The sequence below is a fragment of the Benincasa hispida genome, chromosome 5 (assembly GCF_027475165.1).
Source record: "Benincasa hispida cultivar pf3 chromosome 5, pf3_genome.v1.1, whole genome shotgun sequence".
Taxonomy (NCBI): Eukaryota; Viridiplantae; Streptophyta; class Magnoliopsida; order Cucurbitales; family Cucurbitaceae; genus Benincasa; species Benincasa hispida.
Genome location: NC_143482.1, coordinates 67,651,097 through 67,673,846, shown reverse-complemented (window position 1 = coordinate 67,673,846; position 22,750 = coordinate 67,651,097). Strand labels below are relative to the sequence as shown.

Here is a 22,750-nt window from a genome sequence, read left to right as displayed (position 1 = left end):
GATGAACAAGATCTTGTACAATGAAAATATTGATTTCAACATGCTTCATACGAGAGTAGAGGATCGGGTTAGCATTTAAGTATACAACGTACTTAAGTATACATTACTCAAGTTGTCACACCAAATGGTATAAAGGATTGATATAAACAAATATGCAACTCAGTGAATGGAGAATGTAACCATATTAGCTCTGATGATACAAGAACGAGACTTCTATACTTAGCTTTTATGCTAGATCTCAATATTACTCATTGTTTCTTTGATGCCCATTGAATCAAATTTCCTCTAAAAAATACACATATTCCTGAGGTTTATTTTCTGTCATCTGGGTCCGAGGCTCAATCTGCATCAACAAAACTATGGATATTTAAATCATTTGGTTTCTTAAACACTAACCCATGATCAAGAGTTCCTGCTAAGTATCTAAGGATTCTTTTTACAACTTGCCAATAGAACTTATTTGGAGAATGCATAAACTGACAGACTTTATTACACTATATGCAATTTCTGGTCTTGTCAAAGTGACATATTGTAGGGCTCCTACTATACTTCTATATAATCGATCATCATCAAAATTTTTCTCCATGATATGTAGATAAGATAGAATCACTAACCATTGGAGTAGATATGGATTTAGCATCCTGCATTTTTTTCTTTATATAGTATATCAGATATATATTTCTTTTGTGAAAGGAACAAGTCACCATCAGTCAGATATGACACATCAATACCCAAGAAATAGTTTAACAATCCAAGGTCTTTAAGAGAAAACTGTTTATTTAACTCACCAATCGGTTGTTCCACCATCTGTGAAGAACTACCAATGATGATAATGTCATCTACATTGAGAATTGTCCATACCTCTTTTGATGAATCACAGTCGAGCATTTCAGCAAGGAGGTCTTTCGACATTGCTCCAAGAAGCCATGAAGTGATTAAACTATCTTGTTTAATCAAATAATCATACTCTGGATTAATGGTTCTTGATAAAGATGATTTTGATTCATCAATGATGAACTTCAAAGGAATGCTGGTGTCTGGATCTATGAACTTCTCGAGGCCAAAACCACGTATTGTAGTTGTAATCTTTAGTTTTCATGAGAGAAAGTTTCCTTCATCTAATTTCACGATATTGATTTTGCATCCCGAATTTATCACTTTTAGAGGGACAGAGGAAGAAATTATTGTTGTTGAGGATTGAACCCTCGATGGAGAATCCATGTTTGAAGAGGAAAAAAAAAAATCCAAAAATCATGTCGTTGGACTTTTAGGCTCTAATACCATAAAAGTATTCAAGTTTAACATAGAATTGATTACAAATGAATGAGAGTGAGACTTTATTGATGATAAGTGATGAAGCTCAATGACCTTTCGCTTGTAAATTCAATGGGATGCACAATGACCTTTTATAGAAGGATCATTGTGAGAAAACAAATAAACAAAAATTCAAATTGATTTACACAAAATTTAATAAAAAAGTAATCTGTTGATAACCCATTTTAAATATAACTGGCCAGCTCAATGAACTCTCTTGAAATTAGGGATAAAACGCACTTATTCCTAAAAATTTAGGAATCATTATTTTTTTCCTAATATAATTAATACACATGTTAATTTATTTTAAAAACATAAAATATTTATTTATTAATTATATTTTTCATTCTTATTTGATATATCCTTTTATAAAATATTTATCGACATTTTCATCGAGATACAGCATTTATGGACATGCATTTCAAACCTTGGATGTAATAAATTGGGAAATGACACATTTTTTTTTTTTTATTTATCTGAAATTTAATCAAATCCATTTCTGTGTGTCTCGTTTTCTGTGGTAAAAGAAGAAGAATATGAAAAATGAAATTAAAGATGATGATGGTTGTTATTTGGAAGGAGAGCTGCGTATAATAGTTCGTTCCAAGTATCAGGAACGCCGGCGAGACACCAGTGGCTACAGTCCATGGCTCTGTGGCCGCCGCTGCCGTACACGGAGGGGTGGCCGTCTATTCTCAGCTGTGAAAGTTTGGTGATATTCAGCAAATACACTGGCTTCGACATCCCTTCCAGCACTCTCTCCACCGTCTGCTCCGCCGGATGTGGGCCCCCTGGATACTCCGGCCCGCCCAAAATCCTCGTTTTTTCGCTGCAGTTCCCTCCGGCCTCCCCCCACAATTTCCCACTGTTTCAAACCATACAAATATCCAATCAATTTTCCAAAATTAAAAAATAGTACTTGCCGATTAACCATCATTTTAAAAGCTACTTGTTTTTCTCACAACAAAAAAAAAAGTCCATCTTCTCTTTTTTCTAACTTTTTACAAAATTTCTCGTAGTTGTATAAAAGAGGCAGACTAGATTGACTATATTGTACCAAATTCTCATGCTCTCGTTTTTCTTTACACAAAAAAATAAGTTTTTTTTAATTTATTTTTTTAAAAATAAATTGACATGTAACCATTTTAGTTGTTGCATCAAATTTATTTGCTATCAAAAAAAATATACGAACAATTATTAGGTATAACTTAATCTCAAGCTTCCATCTCCTTTACATACAAAGAATTTTTTTTAAAAAAAATCATTTACAAAAATAAAACTACCATGAGGCACATTTTTATTGGGACTAGTCGGGCCGCACCCAAATTTTTTCCAAAATATAATAGTAGTTAGTAGCATGATATTGTTTAAAAAAAATCTTGAAGGTGAGTATTGTTCTAAAAAATTTCTAAAAAAAAGTATTGATCAAAAAGTTTAGAAGCATTGATAGCAATTCCATTTTTTTCTTTTCTATTTTTAAAATTTGAGCTAATGAACACTAATTCATTTATGTTCTTTTATTTTGATAGTTTTTTTTTAAGAACAAAAATCAAAATGTAAGGCACATTTTTAAAATGTAAGAGGGTAATTTTACATTTAAAAAAAATGGTTAGGGAAAGAAACTATAAGAATTGGAAGAAAGTAGTCATGATTTTAAAAAATATAAAACTAAAAATAAGATGGTTATAACAAAAATATCTCCCTTCTCATCTAACTTGTTGTAGAATAACTTTTTCATAGAAGAAAAAGAAGTAAAATGGTGGAACTTGGGAAAAATAAGTTATATATACTTTATTTTTTAAAAAATCATAAAATTCACTATATGAAAAAAAAGAAAAAAAAAAAGAAAGAAAGAACATCCTAGACACACAGACAACATTGAAAAATGAATAAACAAAATGAAGGTTGTGGAGATTTCAAGAAGTAAAATAAAATAGATGAAATCTAAATAATAAAAAAATACAGAAATAATTTTAAATAATAAAATTGTTAAAAATATTTACAAATATAGTAAATAGACTTAATTTACTATATTTATAAATAAGTACTATTAATTTGTTACCTTTGAAAGAAGCCCAATCTGGAGGGAAATGGATCGATGTGGTTTAGATTATTTCCTTTATCTATTTAGAATTTTTCTATGTGCATAATTTTATATTAGTTTTGGACTTGTTGTTTGTGTATTTGGTAAGCTTATATTCTGTATTTAATGAAATATTGTTTAGGGACATTTTTTTAAAAAAAATGGGAAAAGAAAAAAGTACATGCATATATATAATTATAAATAATTGAGAATCAAATAATAATAATAATAATAATAATAATAATAATAATAATAATAATAATAATAATAATAATAATAATAATAATAATAATTAATAATATAATAATAACTCAATCATAATAAATAATAATTACAATAATAATAATAATAATAATAATAATAATAAAAAATAATCATAAAAAAATAAAAAAATTTAATAATATTAAAATAATAATATAATAATAATAATATAAAATAATAATAATAATATAATATAATAAGAATAATAAATAAATATAAATAATAATTAATAATTCAATAATAACTCAATTAATAATAATAAAAATCATAATAATATAAGTAGAATAATTAATAATAATAATAATAATAATAATACAATAATAATAATAATCTCAATAAAATAATAATAACACAATAATATAAATAATACTATAATAATAATAATAATAATAATAATAATAATAATAAATAATAATAATAGTTAATAATAATAATAATAATAATAATAATAAATATAATAATAATAATAATAATAATAATAATAATAGATAATAATAATAATAATAATAATAATAATAATAATCAATAAATAATAAGTAATCTAATTATAATAATAATAATAATAATAATAATAATAATAATAATAATAATAATGAAAATAATAATAATAATTAATAATAATAATAATATAATAATAATAATAAAAATACACAAATAATATCTTAAACTCTAATAAAATAATAATAATAATAATAATAAATAATAATAGATAATATAATTAATAATAAGAATAAAATAATAACTAATAATAATAATAATAATAATAATAAATAATTTTTTAAAAACTAATAATAATAATTAATAATAATTAATAATAATAATAATAATAATAATAATAATAATAATAATAATCAATAATACAATAATAATAATAATATTAATAATAATTCAATAATAATAATAATAATAATAACTCTAGCGTAGCATAATAATAATATTATATAATAATAATACTATAATAACAATAATAATAATAATAATAATATAATAATAATAATAAGAATAAACATAATAATTATAATAATAATAATAATAATAATAATAATAATAATAATAATAATAATAATAATAATAATAATAATAAAATAATAATAATAAATAATAATAATAATATTAATAATATAATAATAATAATATCAAAATAATAATAATAATAATAATAATAATAATAATAATAATAATAATAATAATAATAATAATAATAATAATAATAATAATAATAATAATAATAATAAGGAGAAAAAACATGGTTTGAACAACGTACTCGGAATGGTCTGGAGAAACGCCTTGAAAGAAGATCTTGGTTTTAGAAGGATCCACATTTTGGTTAATCCATTTAGCCCAAGTTCTTAGTCCTTTCTCATATGCCACCAATCGATTCATATCCTTGTACATGTTTTTTCCATCTTCAATCAAATCCCATCTACTCCCATTTAAAGAAAAGAACATTAATTTGATGATTATTAAAGTTTTACTATTTAAATATTGTTGGATAACCATTTGATTTTTTATTTTATATTTTTAAAAAATTATTGATTTTCCTTTGATATTTCTTTATTATTGTTTTCATTTTTTTAATAATTAAACATTTGAATTTTTAAAAATAAAAATATTTTTTTAAAGTTACAGTTTTACTTAAAAAAGTTTGATATGGTTTAAAAAACACTCTTAAAATAGATTAGGAAAAAAATTGATTGATAGAGAAAATGTTCATAAACTTAATTTTTAAAAATAAATAGTTATCAAACATAGCTTTGATTTTCGTTTCTATTTTTGACAAGTAATTTATAACCAATATTTCTGGATTAATGATCTCTTTTTAGGTTTTTTTTTTCTTTTCAAAATTTAAACAAAAATTTAAAAATACAAATATATATAGAAAAATTATTTCAAATAACAAAACTATTGAAAATATTTACAAATAATAGTAAAAATATCATATTTATCTACAATAGACTATGATAGATCGGGATAGATTATTATTTGTGACTATCATGATATAATCTATCGTAGTCTATCGTGGTTTATCACAGATAAATTGTGATATTTTGCTATGATTTGTAAATATTTTGATTCGTATTTCTATATTTGAAAACAACCTCTTTATATATATAATTTTTAAAAAAAGATTTGTTTAAAAAATTTGGTTACAAATTCAAATATTTCCAAAAGGTAGAAAAACAGAAAAGAGTTTCAAAATTTGAAAACTAATAAAATGATGAAGATGGATAATGAAAACCAAAGGAATCTCGTGTTAGTCATTGATTAGTTAATTCTTAGCTAAGTTTTGATTATATAGTAAAAGAAAAATATATAAAGTTCATACGGTTGCTTTCTTCCGGTGTGCAGCCACCAATGCCATGAATTGAATATCAAGACGTCAATTCCTTTCCACATTTTTGCTGTCTCTATAGAGTCGAGCATCAGCACCCTACCCATTTTTGTGCCTATAATATCTACCAGAAATGCATTTCTGGAAAACATGATATTCAGCTTGTATTCCTACACATTCAACAAATCATCTTTCAGTAAATCAATTTATCTGCATTGAATATATTACCTTCCATTACAATTTTATCTCTAAATTTTGGAATTTATGTCTATTTCATCCATTAGTTTCTTGAACTTCTAATTTTGTCTTTAGTACATCCTTGAAGTTTAAGAAATGTCAGATAGTTCCTAAAACTTTTGATATAGATTATTAAACTTTTTAATATCTACCAAACATAAAATTTCAAATCTAGTGTTCGTTAAATCATCAAGTGACCCAAAAGCTTAAGTGTATGTTTTATTTAGCTTTTCAAGTATTTAATTTTGAAATAAGTCATCTTAGAAAAAATTGAAGTGTTTGACAACCACTCAAAATAGATTTTTAAACACTTTCAAAATGCATCTTAAACAATTTTATCAAAATAGTTTATATATATATACATACATACATTAGTAAATCCATACAAACCTTAGGTTGATTGGTGAAGCTAAATTTAGGGCATGTTTTAGAGTGATTCCAAAGTGGTTAAACTCTTTTTTTTTTTTTGTCATTTTAAAAATCATAGTGAAAATATCTTTAATTATGCAAAATCAATTTAATATGATGAAAATTGCTTTTGAAAAGTTATAATTAAAAATTGTATTGATTTTGAATGATTAAATGTGTATTTTAGAGTGATTTTAAAAATGAGAAAAATGATTTTAACTATTTCAAAGTTGCTCTCAAAATGCACTTAATATTATATCAATACTCTAACAAAGTTTCATTCGCCATAGAATTCAAACTTATATATAATAGATCTATTAATTTTTATCGACTTGGCACAAAACTGAAAGTTCAATAACCTATTAAATACTTTTAAAATATAACAATTTGTTATTATAGACAAAAAAAAAAAAAAAATCAAATATCATGGATCTTGCCGACACTTTAAAAAATTTGATGACTAAATAGATACAAACATTAAAGTTTAAAGAATAAAATCGTAATTGAATCCATAGGAGGTGAAGGTAAGAAGATAGAGAGATATATTAACTTACTAGGAAAGTAAATTTGGACAAGGCTCCAATTCTAGTAATGGTATAAGTGGCTTGTGGAGCAAACTTGTGAAGCATACAAGTAAAGGATTGCCATTGATTCAAACTCAAGGAGTCTCCCACAAACATGATGCTCTTTCCACTAAATTGCCTCAAGAATGCTTCACCATTGAATCTGAAATCAAAGTTTCTTTCCTAATTTTAATTTTAGTAATGTAAATTGATGGCAGCATTTAATAACATGGAGTTATGGTGTTCTTTCGTATATTTATTATGGGACAAAAAGAAAACTTCACAACAACAACCAATCATGCAAGTTGCAAGGTGGTTGAACCCTCCTCTTTATTCCCCCCAAAACAAACAAACAAAATATACTTTAAAATGACCATTTTTTTTTTAAAAAAAAACATGTTTTTTTTTTAGTACGACTGTGGTGGGAGATTCAACTTCTAATCTTGAGAAATGGAGCGCATGTCAATAAACTCACTTTGTGTTGGTGAAAATTTTAAGTTTTAAAGAAAAAAAAGGCTTGTTTGAGAATCTCATGTTGCTTAGTTCAGGAAGTGGAATCTCCTTCTTATACTTCCATCTTGAGTTATGGGTTTGGACCCTAAGGGGTACCCATATTTTAGAGGGAGTGAGGAGATAGGCAAATGTGGGTATGGTAGACATCTTGCGCGCATTGCCGCAATCTGGTCGAGTCTTTCGCCTCTTATGTGGTATGCGCAACTTCTCGCATCTTACGCATGTTCTTCGGCCACGTTCTATGACTACAAGCATTTCTCTCTCCGTTAGTTGTGGCGTTTCACAAATCTTAATTCATTCAATTTTCTCTCTCGACCTCTTATTATTTTTCACTTTGGTTTTCCAAGCATCTCAATACTGAAGGGTGTGAGTTTTCTAATTGGGTACAGTGCAACTCCAATCGTGATTGTTTTATCTATTCTAGGTTGTTTTATCCTGGGGACACCGTGACAATTTCGTAGAATTGCTTGAACATTTGGGCAGAGCCGCGAAACGTCTTAAAAAGAGTGAGATCTGCGACCCAGTCTGTAATAAGTTTATGTTTTGTAGGTTCCATTTTCTGACTATTAACGTTCAAGACCATTCATTGCTGTCATCTTCTATTCGTCGGAGGGTAGCGGTTCCAATAATTTGAAGATGTGTTTCATCTGCCATTGCTGTGATGGCCCTTAAAAATCAGAATGACATTATGACATCCGACCTCAACTGTCCATTCCGGTTCGAAGGAGCAAACTTCAAATGGTGGGAGCAGAATATTTTGTTTTTCCTCACAGTCAAGAAAGTTACCGACATTTGTACTACGGAGAAGCCAACTGTCCCGAAAGAAGATCAAATTGGACAACAAATAAAAAAAGTTGCTGATTGGGAAGAAAGAGATTTCTTATGCACAAATTTTATTTTAAACGATTTGACTGATGATTTGTATGATTATTATGGTACAATAAAGAAAACAAAGGATGTGCGTAGGATGCCCTGTAGAAAAAGTATGACATCGAAAAGACCCGTTCGAAAAAATATGTCGCCAGCCATTACCTAAAGTTTTAGATGATGGATGACAAGTCTGTGGAGGCCCAGTCCCATGAACTGCAGAAGATAACCCATGAAATAATAAGTGAAGGTATGCCCCTAAACGAGTAATTCCAAGTTGTCGATATTATTGATAAATTGCCTCATTTGTGGAAAGATTTCAAGAACACCTTGAGCATAAAACCGAGGAGTTTTATTTAGAGAATCTGATCACCCGACTGAAGATTGAGGAGAAAGCCCGGAAGCAGGACCACAAGGAGGAGGTGAACATTGTTCCTAGGAAATCCGCCTCTACCATGATAAAGTCTGACCAAAAGTCCAAGGAAATTGTAAGCTCTCACTCCCTTCAAGTCGAAATAAAAGAGCAATAAAACAGAAAAGAACAAAACAGAGACAAGAAGAAGGGTGAAGATGATCAATGTAGCTCTGCTACTCCTTACTTTTTTTATGAACGATTTCTTCTATAATAACCCCTCCTAACAGTCATTCAAATAGTCTCTCTAAACCTTTCCCAAAATGAAGCAAACCTCTCCCCCGCCTCCCCGAAAGAAGAAATTACAAACAAGGAATACCCTAGCACCTTAGAGAGAGCTGGGCACTTCTCTCCTACCTAAAAACCTCCTCACTTTTAGAAAATTCCTTTCCTGCCTCCTTCAGTACGATCCCTGCCCTTTTGTACCAGACTCATGGTCCTCTCCACCCTCTCTCCCCACATTCTTCCCTTGATTATCATTGGTTGTTGTGACATTTTCCTTTTTACCCCTTATTTTATAAGTATATATTATTTGTGGCCTTACAATACCTCCCTTCTCAAAATGAACCTTGTCCTCAAGGTTGAAATGAGGAAACTGCTAATTCAATACCTGAACATCTTCCCAGGTCGCTTCATTCTCGGACATCCCCTTCCATTTGACCAGCCACTCGTGTGTTGCCATATCTCCATTCCACCGTATCCCCAAAATAATCTTAGGTGCAGTTTGCAGCTCAAACTCCTCAGTCAACATTGGAGGGTGCTATTGGATCTATTGGCCTTGTTCTAGCTTCTTCTTGATCTGAGAGATATGGAACACGTTATGTATTTCAGCTTCTGGTGGCAAGCTTAATCTGTAGGCTACTTCTCCCACTCGTTCAATTATTCTATAAGGTCCATAAAACCTTGGTGCCAGCTTTTCACTTCTTCTTTCTGCCAATGTTTTTTGTCGGTAAGGTCTCAGCTTCAAGTATACTTCTTCTCCCACCTCAAAATTCAATTCTCTCCTATGTTTGTCAGCTTGCTTCTTCATTCTATTCTGAGCTATGGCCTTCAAGGCATTAAGTGCTAAGTCCCTCTCTTGCAACTGTTGTTCCACGGTGTTCTTGAAGGTCTTCCTGTCCCATAAGTGATTAGGGGTGGGGGTGGTCTCCCATAAACAGCCTGGAAAGGGGTGGTTTTGATTGAGATATGGAAAGTTGTGTTGTACCATAATTCAACCCATGCTATCCATGTGTTCCATTTTCTCGGTTGTTCATTACAAAAACAATGCAAGTAAGTCTCTAAACATTGGTTCACCCTTTCCGTTTGCCTATCAGTTTGTGGATGGAATGATGTACTTCTTTTAAGTTTCGTTCCCATCGTTGTAAACATCTCCTTCCAAAAATTGCTCACGAAGAATTTATCTCGATCAGTCAAAATAGACAAGGGTACTCCATGGTGTCCCATTACTTCCTGAATAAATATTTCCGCGACTTGCTTTGCTGAAAAAGGGTGTTTGAGAGAGGTGAAATGAGCATACTTACTCAAGCGGTCTACCACAACCATTATAGCATCATACCCTTCAGCCTTTGGTAACCCTTCCATGAAGTCCATGCTCCAATCCTCCAATATCATGTATGGAATAGGAAGTGGTTAAAGTAAGCCTGCTGGTGTGAGGGTCTCGAACTTGTTTCTTTGGCATATTTCACACCCCTTAACATACTTCTTTACATCAGATTTCATTCCCTGCCAATATAGCTCTCCACTCATCCTCTTGTATATTCTCAAGAATCCCGAGTATCCCCCTAACACCGAATCATGGAATGTATGCAATAGTGAAGGGATTAAACTAGATTTTTTTTATAGTACTAACCTGTCCTTGTAAGTTAAACGATCATGTTGCCACTTATACCTCGACATTCCCTCTGGATTTTCCTTCAAAAGGTTGATGATTTTCTGTAGTTCCTCATCTTCCTCTACTTCTTTCAAAACAACTTCAATATCTATAATAATAGGTGCTGATAGTGTACTCAATTCCCCTTGTTCTCACACTCTTGACAAGGCATCTACGACTTTGTTTTATAACGCCGGCTGGTATAGGATTTCAAAATCATATCCAAGTAGCTTGGTTAGCCACCGTTGGAACTGGGGTTGTACTTCTCGCTGCTCTATCAAGAATTTCAAAGCCTTCTGGTCCGAGATCACTGTGAATTTGCTTCTCAAGAGAAAGTGTCTCCATTTTTCTACTGCCAGATTACTGCCATCAACTCCTTTTCATAAATCGATTTCCCTTAGGCCCTTACTGATAATTTCTGACTAAAATATGCTATAGGTTTCGAGTCTTGGGACAGAAAAACCCCTAAGCCAGTTCCTGATGCATTTTTTTCTATCACAAATCCTTTTGAGAAGTCTGGGAGGGCTAGGATGGGGGCCGTGACCATGGCTTGCTTTAGATTTATGAAGGCTTGATTGGCTTCTTCACCCCATTTAAATGATTTTTTCTGGAGAAGCTTGGTAAGAGGGGCTGTTATATTCCCATACCCTTGCACAAAGCATTGATAGTACCCTGTGGCCCTAAAAATCCTCTTAATTCAGACACATTCTGAGGTTGTGGCCACTCCCTCATAACTTTAACCTTCCCCTCATCATCTTCTACTCCATTAGCTGATATCCAATGGCCTAAGTATTGTATTCACGCCTGGCAAAAAGTGCATTTTTTTTATTTGCATACAATTTATGATTTCGAAGCACATTGAAGACCACTCCTAAGTGTGTTTCATGTGTCAATAGGTTAGAGCTGTACACCAATATGTCATCAAAGAAAAAAAGTACAAATTTACGAAGAAAAGGACGAAAAACCTGATTCATTAATGATTGGAAGGTGGCTGGTGCATTTGTGAGTCCGAACGGCATGACAAGAAATTCATAGTGACCTTCATGAGTTCGGAAAGCTATCTTCTTGATGTCCTTCTCATTCATCTTGATTTGGTGGTACCTTGACCTCAGATCTAACTTAGAGTAGACTGCTGACCCATGTAATTCATCTAACAGCTCTTTGATGACCGAAATAGGGAACTTGTCAGCCACTATTGCTTGGTTTAGTTTTCTATAATCAACACAAAACCTCCATCCTCCATCTTTTTTCTTCACTAATAGGACTGGACTGGAATATGGGCTGTGGCTTGGTCGGATGATTCCTGCCTTCAACATTTCCTCCACAAACTTTTCAATTTCTTCTTTCTGGCAATGGCCATACTTATATGGCCTTACATTGATTGGTCTCTGATTCGTGCTCATCAATATGCAATGGTCTACAACTCTTTTAGGTGGTAATGCCCTTATTTCCTCGAATATGTTCTTATTTTCTTCAATCAGAGCTCGGATCATGAGTGGGAGTTCTTCTGCCTCCTCGAGTTCCTCTTTCCTTTCATTCTTTTCTTCACTGTCATACTCGTAATTTTGAAACTCTACCAAAAAGCTATGGTCATCTTCTTCCCAGGATGTTGTGAGTGTCTTGAAAAAAACTTCTGCCTTGTTAGGGGAAGGATCACCCTTCAAAAAGACTTGTGAGTTCCCTGACATGAATGACATGGTTAAGGATGACCAATGTACTCCCATGAATTCCGTCGTGCATAACCAAGGCATCCCTAGTACTACATCCATCTATCCCAAATCAATCGCTAGGAAATCGGCCTTTACACTGAGGCTGGGTAGTTTAAGATCAATCGCCTTGCAGATCCCTCCCCCTTTTATAGCATCCCCATTTCTGATGACTACAGAAAAGCTCTTCCTATTCATTGGTATTTTCAGTTCGTCTACTAACCTTTTATGCATAAAATTGTGTGTGGCTCCGCAGTCGATCAGCACCACTACATCCTCCCCCTTCATTTTCCTTCTTAGCTTCATCGTCCCTCGAGCTGATAGGCCATATATCGATCTCAAAGCAATTTCGGTCGTTTCCTCTGTTTCTTCTTCTTCCTGCGGCCCCCCTTTTTCCTCTTGCTCTAGGTTGAGTTCTTCGTTATCATTGGTGATGAATAACATCAGTTCCGGGTTCTCCTTTAGCTTGCATCGATGGCCTGGGCTGTATTTCTCATTACAATGAAAACATAGTCCTTTGTCCAACCGTTCGCGAAACTCACTGTTTGAAAGCCTTTTCATGGGTGGCTCATTCTTCAGAAAGTTGCTCTTCATAGATAGGGTGATCCTTTTAGTCCCTTGTGTATCCAAGCTCTTCCCGCTCTTCATTATCGAATTCTCTTTACCTTGGGCTTCTTTTTTGCAAGGCCCAACAACCCCTAGATCTGCTAAAGCTATTTTCAGGGCTACATTGCGGTCGCTCACCAATTGGGCTTCATACATACATTCCTCCAGAGTGGTTGGTTTTCTACTAATCACTTCAACCCTCAAGGTTGGTTCCAGTCCATTTACAAACGCATCTTTGAGAACTTCTTTCACCAGGTCGGGTAGTGATGTCGAATACCTGACAAATTTCTTCACGTACTCTGTATAAGTTCATTCTTACTTTATTCTCAACAATCTCGTGCCCAAGCTCCCTTCTCCGGTCGGTCTATAGTATTCGAACATCCTCTTTTTCAACTCCTCCCATGTACTAATAGGCCTTCGGTTGTGGCTCCATCGAAACCAGTCCACTTCCTCCTGCCCAAAGCTGATGACCGCGACCTTAACCTTCTCCTGATCAAATAGCTCGTGGATTTCGAAATAGTGCTCTACCTTGTACACCCAAGACTCCGGGTTCTCTATAGTGAAAATGGGTATTTCTAGCCTCTTGTACTTTCTTTTATCGGATCCCCCTCCTCCATTGCTAGGGGTCGACTCGGTTTCGTCAGCCTTCCCTTTCATTTTCATCCTCCTCTTATCAGAAGCACCCGACTTCTCAGCCTTCCGAGCCGTATTGCTTTCTCTCATCTCCTCTGTCAACTTCTCAATGTTCTTGCACATGCCCAGCAACATCTCTTTCATCTCTGATACTTCCCTCTCATTCTTTTCAAGCCTTTCCTCTATTTGTTTCTGAGCCGTCACTCGTGTATGCCCCAAGATAAAGCGGCTCTGATACCACTTGTAAGCTCCCACTCTCTGCAAGTCAAAATAAAAGAGCAACAAAACAGAAAAGAACAAAATAGAGACAAGGATAAGGGTGAAGATGATCGAACATGTAGCTCTGCTACTTCTTGTTTTTGTTTATGAATTATTTTTCTATAATAACCCCTTCTTATAGTCATTCAAACAGTCTCTCTCAACCTTCCCCAAAATGGAGCAAACCTCTCCCCTGCCTCTCCGAAAGAAGAAATTACAAACAAGGAATACCCCAGCACCTTAGAGAGAGCTGGGCACTTCTCTTTTACCTAAAAGCCTCCTCACTTTTAGCAAATTCCTTTCCTGCCTCCTTCAGTACAATCCTTGCCATTTTGTACCAGACTCGTGGTCCCCTCCATCCCCTCTCCCCACATTCTTCCCTTGATCATCATTGGTTGTTGTGACATTTTCCTTTTTACCCTTTCTTTTATAATTATATATTATTTGTGGCCTTACAGAAACCTAGAGGAAAGATCAGAACCATGGTTCCAGTAACCAGAACAATCAGAAGAAGCAAAAACTCCCATTGGGAGAAACGATGCAGTTCCTTTGCTTCAAATGTAATAAACCTGGACAAATGACTAGGAACTATAGGAACGGACGTTGTCTTGCTGTTCAGGTGAACCTGACAAAAAAAACTGTTAATAGTCATGATCACAGAAGTAAATGTGATTGGTGGTTCTGAGGGGTGGTTGATAGACACTATCGCTACGCGCCTCGTCTATCACGACCTTAGTCTCTTTAAAACTTATACTAAAACTAAGGCTAAGAAAATTCTATTGGGGGATCATCACTCAACGAAAGTTGCTGGAACCGGCGAGGTATAGCTAAAGCTTACCTCCAAGAAGCTCTCACCTTGAAGGATGTCCTGCACACCCCAAAAATCAGAAAGAACTTGGTCTCGGGTTATCTCTTCAACAAAGCCGGATTTACCCAAACAATAGGCGCAGATTTATATGCCCTTACTAAGAATAACGTAGTTGTAGGAAAGGGTTATGCAACTAAGGGCATGTTCAAACTAAACCTTAACACAAATAAAATAAAATCTTTTATTTATATGTTGTGTTCTTTAAATGTTTGACATGCTAGACTTTGTCATGTTAATAAGAGATTAATTAGTAACATGATTACGTTGGAAATGATACCCAAGTTATCCATGAAGGAATTTGATAAATGCGAGTATTGTAGTCAGGCTAAAATAACTAAGACTCCATATAAATTTGTACTTAAGGAATCCGAGCCTCTAGATTTAATTCATTTTGACTTATGTGAATTTGATGGCATCTTGACTATGAATAGTAAAGATATTTTATTACTTTTATTGATGATTGCTCTGATTTCACCTTTCTATACTTGCTAAAAAATAAAAAATGATGCGTTTGATGCTTTTCACTTGTTTGTAACTGAAGTAGAAAATCAGTATAATGAAAAGGTTAAAATACTTTAGTGATAGAAGAACTGAGTACAACTCAAACGACTTTAATGAATTTTTTAACTCGCTTGGAATAATACATGAAAAACTATACCTTACTCTCTTGAAATGAACGGAAAAGCCGAAAGGAAAAATAGAATTTTAGCTGAGCTAATAGTTGTTATTTTACTTAGTTCAGGAGTCGCGTCTTATTGGTGGGGTGAAATCATCTTTACTATGTGTTATGTCCTAAATAGGATACTAAAATCTAAAAACACAACTTCAACTTACGAAGTCCTCAAGAATAAGAGACCAAACTTGTCATACTTTAGAATTTGGGGTTGTCTAACCGTTGTAAGAAGAGAACCAAAATGGAAACCATTGATATGGGGAAACCAGAATTCGGGTATAGTGTATCTTCGATCGTGATAGTTTTATCTATCCTGGTTTGTTTTATCTTGGTGACATCTTGGAAATCCCATAAAACTGCTTGCATATTTGGGCAGAGCCATGAAACGAAGTGAGCGAGATCCACGACTCAACCTGTAACAAGTTTCTGTTTTGTTGGTTCAATTTTCTGACTACTGTTGTTCATGACCATTCGTTGCTATCATCTTCTGTCCATCGGAGGGTAGCGGTTCTAACACTTTGGCATTCAATCATTGTTAATTGATGGAAAGAAATGAGTAGCTAATTAATTTAGATATTATTTTGAAATTACTTTAGGTTAAATTATAAGTTTGGTCTTTAAACTTTAAAATGTGTCTAATGGATTTTAAACTTTCAATTTTATGTCAAAATAAATTTCTCGACTTAAAAAATGTGAAGATCTAAATTTTCAGTTTTGTATCTTAGTATAGGGTTTTAGCATAAGAACTTATTAAATGTATTATTATTAGATGTAAAATTGGAAGTTCAAGAATTTATTATACTTTTTTAAAGTTCAATAATATATTTGAAACAGAATTAAAAGTTTACTGACCTAATTACTAAAAATTTGTAGATTCAAGGACTAAATTTAAAAATTAACCAATACTTTTAAAAGACATTGATATAATTTTATTGAGTTAAAAGTTATAAGGTGTAATTCCACATTATACCTTTTTTAAGTTAAAAATATATGTAGGAGGAGGAGATTTGAATCTCTAACCAGTATAAGAAATGTTTTATGTCAATTAACTATGTTCATATTGAGAATTTGATATTATACCTATATTTTTAGTTTAACGTGTGGAACGAAGCAGGAAAAAGTCAAACTATTAATCTCTCTTGGTGAAGATATAGACATAAATATCAGTTTAAGAAATAAAAAGTAAACAAAAATTTCAAAGAGAAAAAGGAAAAAAAATGAATGCTTAAAATTTAGGTTAAAGTACCATTTTCATCTATATATTTTAAAGTTTGTTCAATTAAACTCTTATACTTTCAAATATCTAATTTTAATCTTTGTACTTTTAATAAATCTTAAATTTAGTCTCTCAAAGTTATTTTTTTAATCAAAATTGGCTAAATAATTACAATAATTTTTATATAATGAAATATAATATGTGAATATGCTTTTTAAAATTAGAGTGAAAATGTTAATAATTTTTTTTAAAAAATAAATAATAAATTAGTCATAGAAACTACGATTTCTTCAAAGTATAAGAACTAAAATTGAGTATTTGAAAGTATAATAATTAAACTTAAATAAAATTTAAAATATTCGACTAAAATCATATTTTAATCTAAAATTGAAAACCAACTCGACAGTGGGGATGGACTAAAAGAGGGATATAAAGGAAAAAGCATTCAGCCCCAAAAGTGCAATGGGGAAAAGTGTTTTTCATTTTACATATGGAAAATTATTCCAATTTCATATTAGCTATTCTTATGAATAATTAGTTTATGTGTCGAATTTAAATACTAAATTTTGGATTTTGCGTCCTTTTTTCTCGCTCTTTCTCTAGTTAGACACATCAATCATGATGGTGAAATATGAGATGTATTCAACGGACATATCAAAACATAAAATATATAATATACCTCTCAATAAATAAATAAATAATATATATTGAAAAAAGTACCAACAAATTCCAAATAATATATTAACGAGAGAAAATTACAAAAATCATCTTTAAAATATGATGGTTGTTGCAATCACACCCTCAAACTTTTAACCATAAAAAATTGAACTCTTAAATTTCTAAAAGTGATAAAATTGAATCCTCAAATATACAATAATGGTAGAAATTGAACTAATAAATGATAAAATTGAACCTTCAAACTTATACAAATGTTATAATTTATACAGTTATGTAAGTTTGAAAGTCCAGTTTAACCCAATTTTAACCGGCTAAATTTTTTAAATAAAAAATTTTACCACCATATTTTAGAGTAATTTTTGCAATTTACCCTAATGAAAAACATAAATCCATATTAAAGAAAACAAATACTAATCAAGGAATAATTACTCATAGATTCCATTCATTTTTAGTAAATTTTTTGTTTTTTTTTTATATATTTTTAGGAATTTAAATTTAAATTTCCTTTTGAAGAATGAAGCATATTGCCAAAACTCAATAATGTGCAAAAAGAAAAAAAGAAAAAAATAATAATAAAAGGTTAAATTCCACTTACAATTAACATTTTCACGTTCAACTCTAAAGAAATGATACGTGCCAATTATGGTTGATAAATAGTACCAGTTAATTAGCAATGTAATAACATAAAAATAATTCTTGTTTCAAATATAAATTTACATATTAATAAATAAATAAAAAGGAAAGTCTGACCTGGGCAAGAGGCAGCCCTCTGGCTGCCACCGGTATCGGAGATAGAGCTGATCGGGGCGGCCATTTCCAAGGCAATCAAATTCTTTCTCAACAAAAGGACAATCCGACACGTTGTAAAGAGGGTACGACACATCGGCGACCCATCTTCCTTGAAAAAGATCGCACCCACCAATCAGCGGCTTCCCCTGAACTTCTTGATAAAGAAGAGAAGGCAGTACAAGAAACAGAGCAACATAAAAAATTGCAGAGCCACTCATTTTAAGTTTGTAGCCTTTTTTTTTTCAGTGAAGAAAAAGAATATTTATTTGTTACAAAAAAATGTGGGGACTAGTTGCTCATTTATTCATATGCCAAAAAGTGGGATGAAACTGGACTGTCTTATTAATTATTCCTGTAGTATATGGTAAATGAAAACAAATTGTAACTTCAGTATTATCGTGATTATATTATTAATTATGGTATGTAATGTTGTATTATATGGATTATGACTGGTCAGTTACGGCTTTTTTTAAGATTTTATTTTTGAAATTTAATGTCGGTTACAATTCCTATATTTTATTTCCTTAACGTCTCTGGCTAAGAAGGGGTTTGAATGCCCAAATCTAAGAAATGTGCAATTTGAATTAATCTTGAGACTGAAAAAATGGTTAATTTCGTCGTGGACGAATAGATTAAAGATTTGAATTTCTCATTCCGATACGTTGATGAACTAAAAGAAAGTTGTTTATTACGAAGTATTTTAATCTTTTGTTAAGTTTCTTATTTGAAATAAATTAATGTGTCTTCTAGACTAACTATATTAACAAATCAAGAAAGTACAAACCTTACATCATAAGGGCAAGTTTAAGAAGGATCTAGATATCGATGAGCTATCAGAGCAGGGGTTTTAATTGCCCTGAGAGTCGGAAAGAGCCTTAGATTTTCACAAATAAAACTAAAGTACACACTCCAAGTGCTTTTTCGACGGGTGGTTGAGATTTTTAGAGTTTAACAATTGTGACTCGAATAAATTGAGAGGTTAATATCGATGTCCAATATAAACTAACAATGGCATGTTTATTTTATTTTATTATTAATTAATCGACTATATATATTTTACTATTGATTATCTGACATTTGTGGTGTTTTCTTTTTCCATAGTGACCGACAATCTATTTGTCTAGGGAGAAAAGCAAATTCACTAATAATAAAGTTTTGTTGTTATAACCCTCATGATAATTCAAATGGTTTCTTTATTTATTAGAATGAAAAGTTTGATATGTGTTGCCTTGTTAAACACTCATGATAGTGATAGCATAATAGCCTAACCCACCATTCGGCCCTCCCTACACGTTAGAATTAGATGTATCATTAATTTTTTTTCTTAATTTATATGGGGAAAAATACACTTTTGCACATTAAATTTGAGACTTAGAATTTATATAGTCAAATTAAGTTAATTTCAACTAGTAATGAAAAAATGAGGTGAAGAATTTTATTAATCTTGTATTACGTTATTAGATTGCATGGCTTTCCATTATGTCTAGAGTAAGTAATAGTATGATTCTAGCCATTTAAATGTAAAGCTTAGACACATACATGTAAAGACATGTCTTATTTGAGTTTGTTCAAGTAACGAATTTGAACTCGGTACATATTTGAGCATAATTCTTGGATGCGCATATGTTCCTCAAAGGAATGAGTAAGTCCAATAATGAACTATATTGGTTCGATGAAAAAGATTATTCAAAGGAGACGAATAGATATTTTCTAAATTAAATTTTCAAGTAACGATTAGGAAGGTCATGATCAAATATTTGTTATTTTTCATGCGTATAGTAATTTAATGTGAATGTTATAGACAACATGCCTCAAGGAAGTGCCGAACTGACTTAGCAGACAGTTGACGAGGATCGTGACCCTACCCGAGATCCCGTTGTTCGAAGGGATCGAAATATGGTTAGAAAACTAGTGAGACAGGAAGTTACATTTGAGGGTCTGACAAAAATATCATTTGGACCAAACAATTGCTTCCCTAAAAACTGAAAATAAAAGAAGTATAGTTTTTTAGTAAAAACATCTTTGAAACTAGAGATGAAATGTATTTTAACCAAAGGCATCATTGTTAGCAAGGACTTGAGAAATTTGAGAAAAACCTCCTAGAATTTTGATAGTAATTCCTTGGTAATTGATTCAATAAAGTTAGATTCCCAAACATCTAGCCCTTGTAACACGTAGTATATATGAGAAATTAAATTAACGATCATATTATCCGAGTTGTTTCTGTTGGGTTATTTCACTTTTTAGGTTATTTTATTATAAACAAGCGACCGCCGGTCTTTTTTTTTTTATTTTTAATTTTTTTTTGGAATGGAGCACGCAGATCGAGAAAAAAAGAAGAAAAACGGCTGTGAGAAAATTTGAGAAATCTCTCGGACATGAGCATTTTTCTGTCATTTGGGGATTGATCTATGGTCCGATTAAGTTAAAATTTTGATTATGCATTCTTGACATTAGGATCTTCAATTTGGGTAGTGAAGATTTTATTTGGAGTTATCTATAGTTAGATGTAGTGAGTAATTGGTTAGTACTTTAAGTGAGACATTTCTAATTTCATTTTTCTCTATTTGTTGTCGTTTGTTGTCGAGATTGTTAATCTTGAGATACATTTGTGTATGCTTCTAATTGTGGCTAAGGAGAACTTGTTTATACCATTTATTTGATTATAGTAGAGATTTTGATTTCAATCAATAGTTTTTTACTCCTCACATTGAGGGAGATTTTCCATGTTAAAATTGCATATGTACTTACTTGATTATTATTGTTGTTACTAGTTCACATGAGAGGGAATAATTGGTCCAAAAAATATAGTGTTTATCCCAACAAAGTGGTATTAGAGCATTGGTTAAATGAATTGTGGTTACCTTATGTTGAATAATGGATACTAGTTCAGCTAAGATGATTACCCTTAATGGGTCAAATTATCAAGTTGGAAAAGAAAGATGGAAGATATTTTATATGTAAACGATTCACATCTTCCATTTTTTTTGAGACTATTGGTAGAAGATAATTTTCTAAACCATATTGGTGAAGAAACTCATGCACGGACTATGTGGAACAAGCTTGAGTCTTTATGTGCCTTTAAAACTGGTAATAATAAAATGTTTCTGATTAAACAAATGATGGAGTCGAAGTATCAAGATGGAACATTCATGTTATATCACTTGAATACATTCCAAGGTATCATGAATCAGTTATCTAGGATGAATATCAAGTTTGAGGATGAGATACATGAGTTGGTTATGGGTCCTTGGTTATTGTTGGACTCGTGGGAGATATTTAGAACTTCCTTATCGAACTCAGTCCCAAATGGTATACTAAGTATGGACTTAGTAAAAAGTAGCATGTTAAACGAGGTGATGAGAAGAAAGTCACAAAGCTCTTATTCACAGTCAGATGTTCTTATTACTAAAAGAAGGGGGGAGTAAGAGCAAAGGTCCGAGGGGTAAAGACAGAAGCAAAGTAAAAGTGATCGGTTTGCAAATGTTGAGTACCATTATTGCTATGTGAAAGGGCATATAAAGAAGCATTGTCTGAAATTTAAAGAGGACAATAAAAATATAAAGTCAAGGAAAAGAAGAATGACGATGATAGTGATGCAAATACAATTACAATAGCCACTGAAGGTTTTTATATCTTATTCGATGATGATGTTATAAATCTTGCTACACAACAGAGCAGTTGTGTGATTGACAGTGATGCCTCAGTTCATGCTACATCAAAGAAGGATTTCTTTGCATCCTATACTCTTGGTGATTTCAGCAGTGTTAGGATGGGTAATGATGGATCAACAAAAGAAGTTGGCATCAAAGATGTACATTTGGAGAACAATAATGGTTTTATGTTAATTTTGAAGAATGTGAAGCACATTCCTGATATTTGCATGAATTTGAATTCTACAGGTAAGTGTGATGATGAAAGTTTCTACAATATCTTCTATGATGGTAAATAGAAGCTTATTAAAGGCTCTATGGTAGTAGCTAAGGGGAGAAATATCCCTTATTGTATTATATAGAGGCTAAGATCACCGATTGTAATACAAATACAATGGCTGATGAAGTGAGTATTGAGCTTTAGTATAAAAGATTTAGTCGCACGAATGAGAAAGGTTTGAAGATATTAGCTAAAAAAAATCATCTTCCTGATATAGAGAGTGCACCCCTGAAAAGGTGTTCTCATTGTTTGGTAAGAAAGCAGACAAGAGTTACTTTTAAGTCATCTCAACATTCAAGGAAACCAAATGTACTAGACTTGGTGCATTCTGATGTGTGTGGTCCTATGAAAATAAAAATACTTCGAGCTACGACATATTTTTGAAAGAACTCTAAATCTAGAGAACCAATGAGCGGAAGCAGATCGCTCTAAATCTCATTGTGAAAGAACATGAACATTTACAATATAATAGAACAGTTATGCATCAAGGATAAAATTATAACATGCTTCAAAGTAAAATACAAGAG

At 31.8% G+C, this 22,750-nt stretch overlaps 1 protein-coding gene across 2 annotated transcripts; it reads right to left on the bottom strand.

Annotated features, from left to right (window-relative positions):
- Positions 1 to 1,756: 1,756 nt before the first annotated feature.
- LOC120077583 (protein trichome birefringence-like 43) lies at positions 1,757 to 18,706 on the bottom strand. Of its 2 annotated transcripts, XM_039031519.2 has the most exons (5): positions 18,252 to 18,706; positions 7,190 to 7,361; positions 5,985 to 6,160; positions 4,923 to 5,081; positions 1,757 to 2,179 (listed from the first exon to the last, which is right to left on the bottom strand). In XM_039031519.2, the coding sequence occupies exons 1-5, from the start codon at positions 18,506 to 18,508 to the stop codon at positions 1,864 to 1,866; spliced, it is 1,080 nt and encodes a 359-aa protein (XP_038887447.1). In that variant the 5' UTR covers positions 18,509 to 18,706; the 3' UTR covers positions 1,757 to 1,863. The 2 variants fall into 2 exon arrangements, with proteins under 2 accessions (XP_038887447.1, XP_038887449.1); XM_039031521.2 differs by lacking the exon at positions 4,923 to 5,081.
- Positions 18,707 to 22,750: the final 4,044 nt, after the last annotated feature.

Excerpts from the sequence above, each read along its gene's own strand:
- LOC120077583 (XM_039031519.2), bottom strand. The coding sequence starts at position 18,508 with ATGAGTGGCTCTGCAATTTTTTATGTTGCTCTGTTTCTTGTACTGCCT. Across the intron at positions 5,082-5,984 it reads CACACCGGAAGAAAGCAACC|ATGGGATTTGATTGAAGATG; the intron begins GTATGAACTTTA and ends AAATGGGAGTAG. Across the intron at positions 2,180-4,922 it reads GTTTCTCCAGACCATTCCGA|TGGGAAATTGTGGGGGGAGG; the intron begins GTACGTTGTTCA and ends GGTTTGAAACAG.